Source organism: Balearica regulorum, chromosome 9 (genome assembly GCF_011004875.1).
Source record: "Balearica regulorum gibbericeps isolate bBalReg1 chromosome 9, bBalReg1.pri, whole genome shotgun sequence".
NCBI lineage: Eukaryota > Metazoa > Chordata > Aves > Gruiformes > Gruidae > Balearica > Balearica regulorum.
Window position 1 is genome coordinate 9,679,037 of NC_046192.1, and position 18,827 is coordinate 9,697,863.

At 37.4% G+C, this 18,827-nt stretch overlaps 1 protein-coding gene across 1 annotated transcript in view; it reads right to left on the reverse strand.

The window, feature by feature from the left end:
- CUL3 (cullin 3) overlaps nucleotides 1–18,827 on the reverse strand; it is a 58,399-nt gene that overhangs the window by 28,162 nt on the left and 11,410 nt on the right. The window contains exons 2-3 of the mRNA XM_075761018.1: nucleotides 11,001–11,198; nucleotides 3,807–3,920 (exon numbers count right to left, since the gene is read on the reverse strand). Of these exons, the coding sequence (XP_075617133.1) occupies nucleotides 3,807–3,920; nucleotides 11,001–11,198 (312 nt within the window). The remainder of the gene's footprint in view (nucleotides 1–3,806; nucleotides 3,921–11,000; nucleotides 11,199–18,827) is intronic.

An 18,827-nucleotide genomic window follows, 5' to 3' on the forward strand; every position in this document is an offset into this window, starting at 1 on the left:
GAACACAAGCATATCAATTAACAATGCCTGGTGACTGAGTTTATACAGTGTTTGGTGGGGTTTTTTAAAAATAAAATATTTTTTAATGTAAATTATATTATCTGTGCTTGAATAAAGAGGTATAAACTTCTGATATAAGCATACGACTATAAAACCACATTTCATTCAGACTCAATATCACAAAAGAAAAACAAATCATTCCTTATTTTATAAAGTTCTTCAAAATTGTTTACTTGAAGAGCAGTCAGGTCTTATCTTTGACAAATGTTCCTCCACTTCATAATTTTGTGGTACTAGCAGTTTTTTCAAGCTTTTTGAAAGAACGTGTACTCAAGACTAGAAGCTTCCTGTTCTTGGTCTGAATTTTAATGAACCGAATTAGGTTTGACTCAATAGGACATCCCAGTGACAAAGGTGTAACTGCAAATCTTTGAGACTAGTGCCATTTTAAACCATAACTTATACTTTAATTTGTAATCAAAGCATGTATCTTCTAATGACAATTTGTCTTATGTCCCTCTAAGTCAAAGAAAAGGAGAGAGTCTGCCCATTGTATCAGCTCCTTGCATTAGATAGTTCTAATAAAGATTTAATTTATAATCATAAAAACCATCTTACATTATAGATGTTTAACAGACATCAGTGCTCCTAAAGCTTGACAAGTTCATATAAGCATTTTGAAAGAAAAATGTATTCTATTTTTACTATCATACTATAAATGTATTTTATTGTAGATATGTCTTTGCTGTTTCTTTGGGTCTTATTTTGGTACAAGGAAAAAAGCCTATGGGAGACAAATAATCAGTCAAGTGGAGGCCTCAACACCCACTTGAAATAATTAGGAACTGTCAAACAGCACATGAAAGACTATATATTCCAGATGTACTCAAGTTTGTTTATTATTCTGTTCTGAGTCTAAAATATAACCCAATGAAGTCCAATTTGCACTTGTTGGAATGCTGCAGGTCTCCATCTTCTGGAGTTTTGGTGGAAAAGAGAAGGCTGGCTGTTCTAACAGCACTTGCAAGCTTCAAACAAAGTCAAGGCATTGCTCTCCTGAGCACAAAAACCACTTAGGAAACAGCTCTCATGTCCCCTCAAAAGTCCTAACTGAAGCATGTAACCCTTCTCAAAGAGGGGACTTCTTGGTCCTCAATATACTTGTCAATACACTAAAATGGGAACAGCTGATAAGCCAGCTTTCTCTGATACTGTTTGAGGGATCACAGATTTATTGAATTTAAGAGCAGCAGATAACATTGCATTATCGACTCTGACCACCTATGTACCTTAGAATCATACAATTATTTAGGTTGGAAAAGACCTTGAAGATCAGCAAGTCCAACCATTAACCTAGCACTGCCAAGTCCACCACTAAACCATGTCCCTAAGCACCACATCTACACATCTTTTAAGTGCCTCCAGGGACTGTGACTCAACCACTTCCCTGGGCAGCCTCTTCCAATGCTCAATAACTCTTTCAGTGAAGAATTTTTTTTCCTAACATCCAATCTAAACCTCCCCTGATTTAACTTGAGGTCATTTGTTCTTGTCCTATCACTTATTACCTGGGAGAAGAGACCAACACCCACCTGGCTACAACCTCCTTTCAGAGAGTTGTAGAGAGCAATAAGGTCTCCCCCTCAACCTCCTTTTCTCCAGGCTAAATAACACCAGTTCCCTCAGCTGCTCCTCATCAGACTTGCTCTCTAGACCCTTCACCAGCTTCATTGTTCTTTGGACATGCTCCAGCACCTCAATGTCCTTCCTGTAGCGAAGGGCCCCAAACTAAACGCAATATTTGAGATGCAGCCTTACAGCGCTGAGTACAGGGGCATGATCATGTCTATTGTCCTGCTGGCCACACTGTTTCTGATACAAGCCAGGATACTATTGTCCTTCTTGGCCACCTGGGCACACTGCTGACCCATATTTAGCCAGCTGTCGACCAACACCCCCAGGTCCTTTTCCACCTGGCAGCTTTCCAGCCACTCTTCCCCAAGCCTGTACCACTGCATGGGGTTGTTGTGACCCAAGTGTAGGAGCTGGCACTTGGCCTTGTTAAACCTCATACAATTGGCCTCGGCCCATCGATCCAGCCTATCCAGATCCCTCTGTAGAGCCTTCCTGTCCTCAAGCAGATCAACACTTTCGCCCAACTCTGTGTCATCTGCAAACTGACTGAGGGTGCACTTGATCCCCTCATCCAGATCATTGATAAAGATATTAAAGAGAACTGGCCTCAATATTGAGCCCTGGGGAACACCACCTTGGAGCATCTAGCACCTCCTATACTAAAATAATACATCATATTTGGCTAAAACACAACAGCTACTCCCCCAGAAAGCTCTGGATTCCATCCTCTAATGTTTCCGAAAATTCACCACAAGCTTTGGTAGATTATTCTAATTGATAACTATTCTTCAATTTGCCCAGATGCAGGTAGCAGCAACTGATTTGTATTTGTCCTTCACAAACAGATTAGAGATTCCATATTTTTCTCATAGGAAAGATAGTATATCTTCAAAATAATCTTTCAATCTTCCTTTTGGCATTAAGTGTCAATGAAGGCATTTTTTCCAGCCCTCTATCTTTAGATATGTGGTGTTTCCAAACTTTAAAAAAAAAAAAAAAGAAAGAAAAAATACACCCCAAACCAAAACAAAAACCCCACGCATAAAACCCACAACAGTAAAGTCAGTAAATCCATTAAAAAAATAAAGCAAGCTATGTGGCTACAATAATTACTCCAAATTCTTTAACTTTTAGTAGGTTATTAACCAAGTAGGATTTCTTCATAGCTAATACAAACAGGTTCAATTCATTGCATGAGATCTTTAACAGCTACAAGATAAGATATTAACTCCAGTTGTTCAGCAGATAGAGTACAATCTCAGTTAATCATCTTTTTTGACAAAAAAAAAAAAAGCTCTACCATTATCTGTCCTTCACTGTCTAATACTGCATAAAGAACTATATTCCGTATATTTTGGAAAAAAACCAAAACATTTTACATAAAAAACCCACAGTGCCTCAACACATATTTCTTTTCCTTCTGAAGTTAAAGCCTTTGGCTAGAAGCTATGCAAAAATACACTCTCTTGCATCCTCAGAGCATGCCCACCATTCTGGGAATTTACACATATACCGACTACAGAAAGCATAACACAATCCAGACACAAAAATGTAAGGTCCTCTCTCTTCAAAAAAGGCCTTTTCCATTAGCTATCAGGTAAGGAATGCCTTTCTTATTTCTTTTCGAATTACAACCACGCAACCCAAAATCACATTCTCATCTATGTACACTGCTTAATCTTGTACCCAAGCTCTGTATAAGCAGCAAAAGATTCAATTAGAATTTAACATTCAAGGGCACAAAGTTATCCTCTTTAGACCCTTAAGCTTAAAGAACAACAACTACACTGGAAGTTTGAGGAAGCTTTATACCATCATGCTTTCCACTGTAAGAAGCCACCACTACGGGAACTAAAACATGCAAGTAACACGTATAACCTGCCAGAATGGGTCTGAGTAGTTTATTTTTTAAGAATTGAAAAATTCAACCATTTTTCAGATGCATTTTTTGAGTGTCAAGAAGATAACCTAAAAGAAGAAACCAATTATAATTTGTCACACATGCGTAATAGCCTTGCATGCACAGAATTCAAAACATGGGACAGACAGTAGTCTTAGGAAGAAGACTGGTAAGCATGCCTTGCTTTTTACTCCTGCACCTCATTTGTTTACATTTGTCAAAACCCAATTTCCTGCATCAAGTTAAATGTGTGAAAAAGCAGAATACCCACCATATACATGAGAATGTCTCTAATCATCACCATCGCAGTTTGATGATCATTCCATGCTTGGTTTAGTGTTTGTAGAAAGTTGTTATTCAAGGAGTTTAACACATCTTCTCGCACCTGAAAAAAAATTAAAATTGTCATAAACCCAAGTCAATTTCTCCTGCATTATTTAAATTTTATCAAGCTTTGCTTAAAAAAAAAAAAAAAAGTCTTGCTTCTCTGTGAAATTGAACATTTGAATGACTTGCTTTTCCTGGATGCTGACTATCCCTACCTTGTATTTCAGTTCTGTGGAAAACTAAGATTTCACAGAAGTAAGAAAAATCAGGCTAAAAACAAGAGCAACAAAATAAACATGGATATTAAATTTCAATGGAATACCTGAAATCTCAAATGTTAAAAGTATCTTTTACAACTCCTCAAAGGTTTAATTTCCTATGCTATAGTGTTTCAATTAACATTAACTTTACTACCACAGGTAATTTCAGAATATTGGGTAGTACTGGTAAATGTTACAAACAGGAACAAGTACAGGTGGAAAATTTGCCATCATGACACTTAGAAAGACATGCTGAGACAGCAATAAAGTTACAGCAAACAGCAGTTCTGAAAGGAAATAATCACTTGGTAAAGACTAGACTCTTACACTAATAGTCCATAACCACCAACAAAAAGACTCCAGAGAACAAAAGTCATAATTGTTTTTATAAATGTATTTGCTAGTTGATTCATTTGTCCCATCAAATTCAGACTTTACTTCCTTTTGACACTACTACTCCCTACTAATAAAAAAGAACACTCAGTTTCATATTTTGATTTTTTGATTTTCATGCAGTAGGTATATACTATAGTGCTCAAGCTTTAAACTCATGTAAAAGAGAAACCTGAGGGAACGTAAAAAAAAATTATTCCAGATTTAATAAAACGTGTGAATTGGCTTTTGACATAACATGCAGAATACATTCTGCCCTCTGTTGTAACTGAACAGAATGTATTTTTACATTTATAGATATGCATTTATACTTGTGTGATAGTGTAAATTTCAGCGTAGAGAATTCAAACAGGAAAACACAACACACATGGCAAGCAGCCACAAGCTGCACCAACATCAGACGCAACCACTTGACAGACTTCATTCTGTCATTTAAGTTTTATGAAGTTATTAGGCAAAACCAGTGTAACAAAAAATTCACAGTCTACCACACTACCATATATACTCCATAAACTTAGACGAGCAAACCAGAAACACAGCATGGCATATCGTAAGAACACAACGGTCCCTTCTCAAGAAGCTGTGGAAACTTATCCCTGTAATATTCACCTTGTTAGTGAATCTAGGTAATTTAGGTGTGCTTGTGGGTTGTTCAAAGCTTTCTGAAATCTTCAAACACCTACTCCCCACGCCTGGGCAAGGTCTCTCCTCCTTGCTTTTGGAAAACACAGCATGCAGTTGTAAGTCACAACCAGCACTGTTTAGTGGCCTCATTCTTTCTGATAGCGATCATCATTTACCCTTTGGTCTCCCAAATGTGTGCCCTGTTGTCATCCAATCTATGTAGTTTTTAGCCAAAATGTAAATATGCATTGAAAACTTCAACAGACATACTTTAGAAGAGTACACAGAATCTCCCAGAACAAGAGAAACGAACATGACATGGTTGCTTTTACTACTTCAGGCAATGTGGAAAAACACTGGAAACACTATTTGGTAGATCATCCACACTAGTAAAATTTACCAAAGCAAAACTAAAAGCACGATTAGTTTACAAGCACAGATAACCAGGGTAGGGACTGATCAATTTTACTCAAGTGTACAAGGCCAACGCAGAACTCTTTAAGGATCAAAGTTTTTTTTTATATATACACTTTTTTTTTTAACAACACAGTGGCAGTGTGCCTTTATAATTACACACATCCATCACCATAATCCTACCAGACCAGCCAGTGCCAAATGACATACCAACTAGTAGCAAAAGGTGCTTGTCACTAGGTAGCAATGACAACTTGCTTCTGAGCAGACACGGAACACTCAGATCTGTGCCGCCCCTGCTCTGTACAGCATGCCATGTGCCTTTCTGGACTTGTGTTTTAAATCCAGGAATGGGTGCTGTACAATGGAACTACTCTCAGAGTCTCTCTGTGAAGCTTCTCAATGACATTCTCCTAGATTTATTTTAAGCTGCAGACAGGTTTGGGAAGCCATTCTTTTAGTTGCTATAAAAGCGAAGCAAATTATTGCTTCCAACAGCTGTCTAATTAATAAGCATTGAACACATTCCTTGTATGGGCCATGCATACAACAATATTACAGGAAAACTACTATAACGCACAAAACATCTTAATGATGCAAAGTCACAGTGTCAGACCACTTTGGTGGAATAAATGACTTGTAGTAAAAAAAACCTGGATACAAACACTCTTCTACAGAGAAGGAAGCCCTTCAGAGACACAGCTGTTGCTCTTCCAAAGCCTTAAGAAAATTTCAATCTCAAAGATTTTTATCAGCAGAATGTTACTTTCAAATAGCTGAGCTTGTACTGATTTCTATGACAACCTTTGCAGTTATGCAGGAAATTGGCAGGCATATCCAGCTTAAATAGGACTGTCCATATACTGTCTCAAAAATCAATTAGTAACTTCATAATCTACATAAGGTCTTCTTATATTTGCAAGGATGAAATCTTGTATATAACTTCAGGCTCAACCATATTTTATACTGGATATAGCTCTTAAGGAAATATAGCACCCTCCCCCGTCAATCTCTTCAGAGTAGTTTGTTAGCATAAGCTTTCAATACCTTTAAATAACTCTCTATTAAGTACACACAAAGCAGACTTATGGCCTAGTATTTTCTCTCATAGAGTGCCTGGCCTGACACAGCAGCACAAACAGTTTAATTATGTAATTTCCACTACTGTAAGGGGACAGCCAGAACCTTCTGTGGGGAGCAGCAGTATAGAACAGCACTTTCTGAACTGAGGCCTCAAGGTCTCAGAACTTTTATTACTGCAGCTGCTATCCTTTTGCTGAAAGAAAAAAAACACTAAAGAATATTGAAGATTCCTTCTGGCAATTCCTTCACATCCTTTTGCCCTCCATATAATTGCCAACTTGCACAAGATCATCTTGAAACATCATTAAGGAAAGATAAAGGCAGATAACACTTCATACATTGTCAGTCAGGCTCCCAGTACCCTAATGCTCACCAATTAATTTGTCTCCTACATGACTCCTCATTCCTCCCTATTTCATAGATGCTATGGAAATAATTTCAAACTCCTTATAGGAGATTCCCATCTTCTCTCTCCCCTTCCCTTCTGCAACACCACAATAGCAAATTTTAAAGCTTGCCAAGGATCCTAGGCATACCTTTATAAATCCCAGCGTAGATATGCTTCCTTCACCCCATACCTTTTCCACCAGCAGCCCATACAATTCCTTCTGCACTTAACAACGTCGCCACAATGACTGGCTCTGTCTCTGCCTTACCAAAGACTTTCTTGTATGCCTGCCTTTATTATTATTCTGAAATAGCAGGCACTGTTGCTACCAAACTCCACCAGTTGTACCAGCAAAGACCACCATGTTGTAAGGCATTTGGCATGCCAGCAACAGACACTAACGGAAATGTCTCGAAAGATCAAGAAATCTTATAGAACACGAGAATATCCCAAGCATCTCTTCCTTTTCAGTAATGCTCTAATGTCTCTCCACACACACAATTTACAGAATGTATATGATATGTTGCATGTCATGGGTTTAGATTTCACTAGACTATGAAGTGTTCATAACAGTGAACTGTAAAAACATTATCCTACAAACTTTTTAATTTCAAGATTTTTTTATTCTAACACAAGTGATGTTGCTTATCATGAAATTGTTGAGAGAGCTGTAAACTGAGCTTTTTGCATTTGGTTTTTAAAAACACAACATTTGTGTGAAGAAGTAACAAGACTAGGCTTGAGAAGTGTGAAGAGCCTTCACATCAAGCTACAAGATTGCCAAAGGACAAGAGAGGGAGAAATCAGTGAAGTACCAGATGCACAAGAATTAAATGCTTAAATTAAGATGAAAGATTTCAGTACTTTTTATTCAATGGTATTTTTAAATTCAGTTCTACCTGCATGCACTATACTTTAATAATGATGTCAATACAGAGGCAAAGACAAGTTTTAGGATGTCCTTGCCCTGTAGCAAAAACCAAGTAGTTCAAGACAGCTGACTCCTGTCAGTGATGTAGAGTAAGCTACCTGGCTTACTACTGCCTTCATCAAGCAGCCAGAACCTGGCGACTGTATCTACAAGCCATTAGGGTCTGCAAGTTCAAAACCAAGCATACTTTATAGTAACTTGCTTGTGTGCTTGTATTTTGTATTGATCACGTTTGCATCTACCATTTTATTTACAATTAAACAGGGTGTAAAAATAGTACACGGTATTATGTTTTCTTGTTGAGAAGTTAAATACTTTTCTTCTTTCAAATGTTTAGTTTCTAATAAAAATGCTGACTAAGCACAACTTTCATCTAGCAATTAAATAAGCATAAAGCATCAATATAGCTCTTAAGTGTGCCACACCAAAAAATAAAAACTTTCTTTTCCAAACTTCAAAACTATTTGTAAAAACATCTGAACAAATACATTGCCTCTACCTGGCCTCTTCATCTACTCTAATTAACTAGCATGACTGGAATACTACAGGAATGTAACTTACTTGTAGAAAGATAACCAGCAGATGTGAACAGCAAATGGCAATTCTTTTTCAAGGATTCTAGCAATTCAAAATTTGTGTTTGGCTCCTCAGAAGCACTCCCTGAACTGAGTGTAGTCCTTTACTAAAATCTATTAATTTCTGCACATTTTCATTTTGACAAAAGTTAACAGATTTCATGAGCAACATTTCAGTTGGCAAAATCCCCCTCTGCTAAACTCTAGCATCCACCATTGATTCTCTGAACAGAAGTTTACAACAATTTGTGATGAGAGCATTTACTGTTAACTAGCTGCTTAACATTTAACAGAGAACTGCTCTTGGAAAGAGACGTTGAAAATACAATATTCCTCTAAAATTTCTGATACATAAAGTATGAGGTTAAACAAAAACCTCTTTTTATCTGTCTTACAACAAGTAGTAATGGCACAATAATAAGATGCTATTATAGAACTGGTCCTATTTTTAATAAACAATGCACTATTTTTTTCCATACTTCCATCTGTGACTGTCTCAATATAGCATCCTTAAGCAAACCACCAAAAAGGACAAGGAGTAGCTTTGAGCCTACGGAAATTTTCTTTATTCTTCAGAACTTTTTGACAGAAGTCACATTTTCTTTTTTTTTAAGCTCTTCCTGGGATTATTTAATTTATAGGACAGCATCATCAGACATCCACATAATTTAGCCTTTTGAACTTTAACTCCTGAGTTTTAGTAGTTAAATGCTGTAGCCTTTTGATTTAAAAAACTTTTGGTCATCTATTTTTATGTTACCCATACACATAGAAATAATTAATCGTGTTAAAGATCAGACTACTAGATCATTGAAGAAGATTTTTTTTTTTTTTAAAAGCACCAGATACAATAGCATTCATTAAGTGTCAGAAAGGCATTTCTCTACACTGGTATCTATGCAACCCTCTCAGCCAGTGCAGTGACAGTACAAACTCACAGGATCTTCTGCTCTTTTGTCAGTTTGCCACAATCAGCACTTCAGAATAATTAATTTTGCATATGGATCGTTTCTAATATGCAGAATAGCTATGAACGAAGATAAGCAGCTTTCCTCAAATTAAACCAGGATAACCCAAAGCCTAGGGAGAATAAAAGTTTAGTGTCATGATTATTATTGAGTACAGACTGTAAGCATAGGCCTATACAAGAACAAGACACAAGAAGCCTCAGCTATTTGCCACATTTTATGAATAGTACAGATTATGAATGCACAGATTATGAAAACAGAAGCGTCTGAGAGTCACAGATGTGCTACAATTACAAAACAGAGCCATCAATTATTTAGCCACTTTATGCAGGATGTTTCCCCTTGTGCAAACAGTAAAAAAGCCCCATATTCAAAACAGTTTTAGACAATACTTGTCTGGACCATACCTTTGAAAACTAAGATTTTAGAAAAGAAACAACACACTTCTCTGCCACAGCAGTAATTCCAGCTAGAATGTGCAAAAACTCCCCAAGCATATGCATTATTTAGACATAAACCTCCCATCCACTCTCTGTAATTTAGCCTGAATTAATCATCCAAGACACATGATAGTGTATGATTCTCCTTTTCAAATGCTGTAACAACAGGACAAAAATCTGATACTCCATCTGGATCCACTGCCAGTATATGGGATCAAAGTGGACATGCATCTCTTTTCAAAGGTAGGCAGCTATTGATGTTACTGCAAGTAGTAAGGCATCTTCCCTAGACTTAGGATCCTATTACCACCAAGTATTATCTGGACTCATAAAAAGTGAGTTTTAACTTTTTTTTCAGTGACATACTTATTAATCAACCCTAAACTTTCCTCACAAAGACTGAAGAGGTGGTTCTGTGGTTTAACACAAGATTTGAAGAGCCCTCTTCTCAGATGACACATCTTCAGAAACAAGAAGTTTCTGCATGTCATTTTGACTGAATTACATGGTTTTGAAAAGGCTGAGATGATAGAATCCAGACTACTCAGGACTTTTGTTGGTGCTGAGCTGATGTTTTTGTACTTTGCCTGCTGCCTCTTTAAATAGAGTAATCTTAGCACAACTCTCTCATTAACTTGTGAATTAGTTCATTAGCCCATAACAAACAGGTTCTTACGACAGTATTTATTTTGTTCCACAGATGAAAAGTGACAGGTAAACAAACCAAAATTTGTTCTGAGAAAGTCACAAAATACCACCAAAAGGCCACAAACCTTTTTAAAAATTCCCAGCTCTCAACAGTTATGCTTCAGCTACAGTTGTTTCCTGTTAACACACTGTCAACTACTTCCTACAATCTGCCCTCCATTGGTAATTTACAACAAACAGTATCTAGAATATGAAGTCATTTAAGCTTGATATTAGCTCTAAGCTACCATTTTTGAGGTTAGTAATACAATTTCAACACAAGGCAACATAATTAGACTTTTCTTTTGTCATTTAAATAACTACTCAGTATTTTTTCATATAAGACACTTCATTTTAATTCATAAAATGACATACCTTGTTTATTAAATGCTCAGTGACCACTTCTCTTAGTCCAGTGTAGAGTTTTTCACCATGTTTATGCAACACCATTGTATACGCATTCCTATACAGCTCCTCAAAACTGAGACCACTATTGTTCTTACGCTGGATCTCTTGGATTGCATTTTTTAGAAGATCCCAAATGCTGTTTACATATTTTTCATCCATAGTCATCTGTAAAAATAAAACAATACATTATTGTTTAGAATCAAGCAAGATCATTACAGAAAGTTATCTTTAGAAGTTTTAACTCTAGTTGTGGCTCTGCCACATTTTTTCGATTCCATTATCACAAGGTTTTCTCAAATTCTATCAAAAGGAAAACAGTATTTATGAAACTGGTAGGGATTTCAAGAGACAGTTATGAAAATTATAATTTGTAGAAGTTCAATGCTTTTCTCCTTCAGAGCTGCAAATCCACAGAACGCAAGTCCAGAGGCTGTGCAGGTGGCAAGGCAGGTAATCGTGGACATGAGCCTCTTCCTCCACAGTGTTAACAATGATACTCAGTTAATTTTCCTCCCATACTAACACGCTACTTGGCACCTCGTAAATCATACTGCAACACTGATCTGCTTAACCAGACCTCAAATCAACTTGTACAATAAAAGATACTAATGTCTGACACAGAGTTAGCCAACTTAGTCATCTGATTGAGCTAACTAGGTATTCTTTATTTACAGCAATGTACTAATGGCCAAAGAATTACAAATTTAAATACTTACAGGTGATGTAGAAAAACCGCTATAAATGTCCAAAATTAACACCTGTATTGAACATATTTCCATTGCACAAATATGGTTAAATAACTTGCTACAGGATATATATCAAGTACTAAGCAGAATATGTATCCACTTGATGTTATTCAGACACTATATACTTCAGTAAATACACCAAATAAAAACTACAGCAATAAAGAAAAATTCAGTGAGAAACTGTTACAAGAAATAGTTTCAATATAACAGCAAACCAACTTTTGTCCTCTACTATCTAGTGCTTAGTGTGAATTCAGTTTACAATTGTGCTTTACCAAGGCAAAGGTGCTTCAAAATATGATGCTTTATGGATAAAGCAGTATCTGGGATGGCAAATAAACGTAGCAACAAAGTATCAGATGTCAGTATTGATTAAAGTTTGTGATCTAGCCATGTTTCATCACCCAACTAAAAAAAATCCCCCACTTTTTAATTGAACTAAATTTAAAATGCAATGTTTAATTGAGTTTAGTTTAGTTTATACAAAATGGAACTGATCTAGCATTTTACACCTAAAGGAAAAGGCTGAAGAGAGGGGAAAAAAACACTATTCCCAGAGCTACCGTGCAAAAAGAAAAAACATCCCTGAGTCTACCAACACTGTCAAAGCAGCATTGAAAATAAGAGCTGAAAGTACTAAAAGAGTAAAGAATAATGGTGTGACATCATAGAAGAAAATCATGACCAGGTCCACCTCTCTTCTCCCTCCCCTTCCACCCAAAACCCACTAACTGAATAGAGGAAAGACACAGAAGACTAGATTTGCCTGTGCTTGTAATCAAACACAATGATTAGCAGAACTTTTTTTCATTAAAAGTACATTTTTACATGCAATTTCAAAATATCAAGGTTTCTAGGCATTATAAATAAGCCATTCACTGCCTTGGGAGGGAATGGGCTGCTGAACAAAATCAAAACAAGACAATAATCTTCCATCTTCCTTGTCTTTTGGAATTTTGGTTAAATACAAAGATTTTCATGATAAAAATAATCCTATGGTGACTTTTTCCACTCTCAATACCAGATCCACTAGCATACTAATCTGTATGTACCCAAAACTTAAGAGATATGTGACTGTATATCTAAAATGAAAAAAAAAAAAAAAAAATCACAAACGCATTCAAAAATTCTTATCTCCCTATCTCCAAAAACCAAAACCTCAAAGTAACAGAGATGGTGGAATGTCACCACGTCCCTCCCCCCCTCCTCTCCTCCGGTTTTTGCTTATTCTGCCACGTATAATACTGAAAGGTCAGTTATTTTCTTTTTAATTTGCATTTGCTACATTGGTGCCTCTTCAGGGAAATTATTTTCTAAAGCCTTCCTGAACAAGCAATTTTACAAGTACTGATAATGAAGGCAACCATTTAGAATTGCAGACAGCAATCCAAGTAAAAGCTTTTCAGTTTTCCTTTAAAAGAAATAAAAATGAGGTTTTGTTTTCAAACAAAGCATAGACTCAAACCAGCACTTCCCAATGCCATTTTCTCTCCTTGCTAATCAAAAATTTCCCAGCCAACATGACAACCTTTTTATCTCATCTGCAATTTAATTGCTCACTGCATTTAAAAAAAGTATGATCTGTATAAAACAGGCAAATCACTAGCCGCTAGTTTGAAGTGGTATTACAGCATTGCTGTTTCTGGGTTGGTCAGTCAGTAAATACTTCTGTATGTTACACATAAGCAGTGCATCTAATAATTCAGATCTGTTCAAGAAAAAGCTAAAAGTGAACTGTTTAATTATTCTACTTTAAATCCAAATGCTCTAAAAAAAATGAAGGAATGATTGTAAAATTATTTGCTCCAAAATCACTGAATAAAAACATGAACACAGAGCTTTCTGCCACTTAACAATTGACACACCACTAGCTGCTCTGGAAGCACACGAAAGATCCATAAAAAGTAATTTTAAGGAGTACACATCTCCATGGGATAAATATACAGAAATATTTGAAATAGTATTATAAACTTATTACCTTTTAAGATTAAGCATGAAGGACTTCGCTTCTCAGTGAGGCATCCTACTCTGCTACTAACTAACTTTAGATTAATATCTGTGAGGTTTTGTGGGAACAGGTTTGCTGAACTTCTAGGACGTCAAGTTAGAAGAGCACTGTCTTCCAAAAAAGATCTAGCGTAGCTAGCTCATTTGCAGCAGTGTTTTCTAACAAAGCAAAGACTCCTAATACTACAAGTAACTCCACTCTATTGGACAGTAAGTCACTGCAGTAAAGCTTTAGCAAAAATTTATTCTTTCCACTGCTGAATAGTTTTTTTTAGCTTTTGAACAGAAGAGGTCATCCTGTATGATTATCCTCAAAGTTATGTAATAATTGCAATGATTAAATCTATCCTTGGATTATTTAACTCACACTTTCATCTCTCTTCATTCCCTCTCCTTAAGTCAGGCTTGTACGCAGATTTAAAAAAAAGAACTAAGCAATAAACTTGTGATGCTACTAGAACATTTTGGCATCTTTCAGAATTCTGTACAAAAGCATCTCTAAAAACCCTATCAGAGAGCTGTGATCCTAATCCCCCAGTCTGACCCAACAGTGAAGATTTATGCAACCCTCTAGATCCCTATCAACAAAGCCTATGAGTGATTCATTTCCACAGATACGAATACAGGATCAGAGACCAAATGTTTTTCCATGCTCATTCCCAGATTTCTTCTAATGGTTATATTTTGAAAGTGAACTCCACATTTGTAACACAGTTGCCTTGCTTGTGCCTTCTACTCTTGCAGATCTAAGCAGAAGCTACATTACTACTTCTGCTGGTGCTTTGAAAAAAAAAAAAAAAAAGAAAAAAGAAAACAAAACCCAATACCGAGGTTCAGAAAAGCTTTCAGAAGCAAAGTCCCAGTAATTTCAGTAGTGTTTACATCATGATTCACCAAGACAGTAAGAAGCCAGTGTCCAAAGAGAGGACATGTGTTCATGTACTCCAGTTTATCTGAACATTACCTTTCTTGGGGAACGGGAGAGAGATCAAGTTTGTTATTGGCAGGAGAGATAGCTGTTTATAAGAAGCCACTAGTTGGAAAATTTCCACAAACCGCTGCCCAAATGCTAATGATTCAAAGATGCAACTTGAACAAACATCTGAATTCAAAGTGTAGCAGAAGTACATCTTGAGGAAATTAGACTAAAAGATCATTGTACATGAAAGTGCAATCATTTCACAAAAAAAAAAAAGCAGTCTGCAAAGGATTCAAAAGGTCTTTTATTGCACAGTACTGCCACAGTGCAGATCAGATACATACAAGCCCTTTCTTTAACAATGTTTGTCTATCCTATTAAAATCTCCAAGACCAAATAAACAATCACTATCAGCAATCTACTGCATTATCACCTGAAGACCACAACACCAGCAGGTAAAGCTAGTAACAGTTCTGAATATACTTCTCAGTGTCTCCCTCCTAGAAGCAAACACTACAGACACCACCTCTTTAGAGTAACTTTATCAGCATTCCATAAATCAAAAGGGGCAACAGCTAAACTCCAGTAGTTTTGGTATTAACATAAAACTTCCTAAAAAATATTATCATCTCCCTTCTAGTCATGTAGTTCAAAGGGAAGTGCAACATCCTGTCCCTGGGCTCTGGTCCCTGCTGGGGTCAACTGACTGGAAAGGAGTTTTGCAGAAAAGAACCCAAGGCTCCTGGTGGACATCAAGCTGACAACAAGCCAATGGGCCCTTGAGGCAAAGAAGGTTAATGGCATCCTGGGCTGCACTTGGAGGAGTGTTGCCAGCAGGTCAAAGGCTCTACTGGGTGTTGGTGAGACACATGTGGAGTACCATGTTCAGCTCTGGGCTCCCCAGGACAAGAGAGACATGGACATACTGGATAAAGTCCAGTGAAGGACCACTAAGATAACTGATTGGAGCACCTCTCATATGAGGAAAGACTGAGACAGTCAGGTCTGTTTAGCTTAGAGAAGCCTTACTTAAACAACCATGCTTGAAGTGCTGTGAATTGTTAAGGAAAGGCAGTTACAGGAGTCAACTGTTAGGAACCTGCTGAATTGTTGACAGTTTACACCAGCTTACATTTACTGGAAGTCTTCTTAAACAAGAGGTGGTTAAGAAAGAAGTGAGGAAGAGGTAATAGATGTCTTACAGAATCGCCATAGGAGTATCCACAGAGCTTTACTAACCAGAAGAAACAGGAGGCACATGAACTAGCACTCACAAGACTAGTGATTAGACACAGCTTGTCATCCTTCTTGCAGAAGAAGTTTCTAGACAAGTTCTGTAACGTTCTCACAAAGGTCTCTCAGCAAATAGGCCATTGTTAATTCTCAGAAATTTTAACAGACTGTAAACACACTTGCAGGACATTTTTACTTTAAAAAATGTCACAAACATTACTATCCAATTTTTCTACAGACTAGCTGCAGTGTGTTTATCATGATTCTACACACTACCAGGTGAAACAGATCAATTTGGAAATGATTACCGCAGAGCAATGTTTCTCAAAATTTTCCAAAAATGCAACCATGACCTGCCTCATTCCTTTCCATGACATCCTTTAGGTCTAAGACCCCTGAGCATTGGAGTGAGAACTGACTGAATTACAGAATGCAAGTGTTTAAGCTACCTTGAAGGAAGTGAGTGGATATCAAGAATTAAAGTTAGCTAGCAGCTCTGGGGATAAGCATTTGCACCTAGTAATTGCAGCCTGTTCTCACTCCCCCATTTTTATCCCTCAGCAGACAAAATGAGCAGGGGCTGACTGCTGCCATCTAAAACTGCCACCACAGGGGTCCTGACCCGCAGTCCAAGAGGCAAGGGAGGCTGTCAAAACTAACAGTCTTCACTTCCATTTCAAGACAGGGTATTCATCAAGATGATATTAAATAGTCTGTTACACAATAACTCAGCATCCTTAGCCTGGATCCTTCATTCTGGATGAAGCTTGGCTGAGGTTATCCAGAAAAGGGCAAGAGCAGCACATTTCCTGCCTCAGAACCTAATCACTATTTGTATTTTTATAAACCCTTCCAATATTGTTAATTTAAAAAGACAAGAATTTACAATGACAGAGATATATTGTCTACTGTTTGCTCCAAGAATATCTCTGAAAAATGGCATATTAAGATATGGAACTACATATTCTTCAACTATAGAGCAGATAAAAATGTACTCCTATTAATGACAAATGGGAGACCTCAATATTCACACTTCTCTGAATTTTGAAGTTTTCATTACTGTGTAGCGATGAGCATATCTGGAACAGGATACATTGGCTACACCTCACTGCCTAAGAAACATCAGTACATCAAGAAGCAAACAACTTTGTAACACACACTCACAAATAAAAACAACTAATCTCTGAACAACCAAAACCACCAGGCACAAAATTCCTCAACAGTGTTATCTGAACAGGTTGACTGTTACACACCAAAAAACATTACTGGAAGCTAAGAGAAGGAGCACAAACAAAGTAAGGAGCACCCTGACCTACTGCTGTTCTCCTGCACCTGGGCTACTACTCCACTTTGGCCATCTGCTGAAAAAGTCACAGGGAAGTCATAGCAACGTGCTACCAAAACTGGTCCTAATAACTAGGGTTTTGCTCCCAGGTGACCTATAACAACACATGGAGATGACAATCCAGTATTACCCACATCTCCTAGGAGTGTCAGGAAATGCCTACTACACTATTATACTCCCTCAGAGGGTGTGTGTGGTGGTAATGAATCTATGCCTGTAGTTTGCTTATGGCATCTGCCAGTTATCATTTACTACATTAAATATTGACACCATTTTTAATATTTGCGTTTTGTTCTTCACTCATTCCTTGACATTCAAGCCTTACTCTTGTTTGGGTGGGCAATCTCCACATTAAACTTCTCCAGATTCCGCCTGCAAGGAATATTCATGGCCTGCATCATGGTCCATTCCAGGCTCAGAAGATGAGCTGAGTAACCAGTGCTGAGAGTGATCCCATAAAGGCCAAGAAAAAAAATCAACTCTAGTCTGACCCCAAAAAAAGGCTTGAGCCTCTGTAGAACAGGCAGGGCTCCACGACAATTCTCGGTCAGTGGTAGAAATGCAGAAATCACAATATCCACCTCTCCTTCCCAGCTCTGTCAGCCTTTACTCAGCAGAAGCACGCAGAACACACAATTAAGTCACATAAGGGAATCCTCTTTGTCAAGTGAAACACCCAAGAGCTGCAGAATTTTAGGCAAAACCCTTTCCTTCTCCACTTTGCTTACATGGGTTCTGCAGCAAGGAAGAGCTATTCTGCCAGCATGGAGCAGAAGATGTAAGTAGATTAAAACGTGATTGTTCCTTAAAATATGGAGTTGTACCTCCTGGGTAGTGATTGCAAGATTTGGTCTGCCTCCAAGGCACTGTCTCAGAGCACTGCTGGTCTCATCGCAAAATAAGTGCTGCTTTGGGGTGGTGGCCTGAAGAGGAAGGGGTTGGTTTGGTTGGTTTTGATAAGCTTTACATCAAACTGTAATATCCTCCAAGAACTTCCTTCTCCAGTAAACCTAAAGCCCAGGAAAAAAGATTTGCTCCTCCTCTCAAAAGGTAACATTTGTCTGCATTATAGGTAGACCTGACAGGAACTTCACCACACAATAGCAACTCAACACTATATGAAAAGTCTAAAACGAGTCTTTAATAGAAAGTGTCATAGTGCAGCACCAGTTCTGACATCTTTAGGAGACCGAACAAATTTAAAGAAAGATCAGAGACTCATTTATCTCTCATATTTTACGCACTGATTCAGAAGAATGAGACTAATTCTGAACTGCCAGCATAGCTCAGTTATTCTAGATTTCAATTTTTATTTAATACAATTTCTTAATTTTTTCCCAAATGTCCCTCCTCAAGTTCAATCTTCCAAGTCTATAGAACAAAATATCCTGGAGGAAAGGGCAAAAAAATGAGAAAAGCAACTCCTCCCAGACGCTTGTTTCATCTGAACTCTGACCATGAACTGTGTAAATCTGAGCAGCCATCAGTTATTGAACAACATAAGACAAAAGATAATCTAAAACTTTTTCTTGCATTTCTTTAAA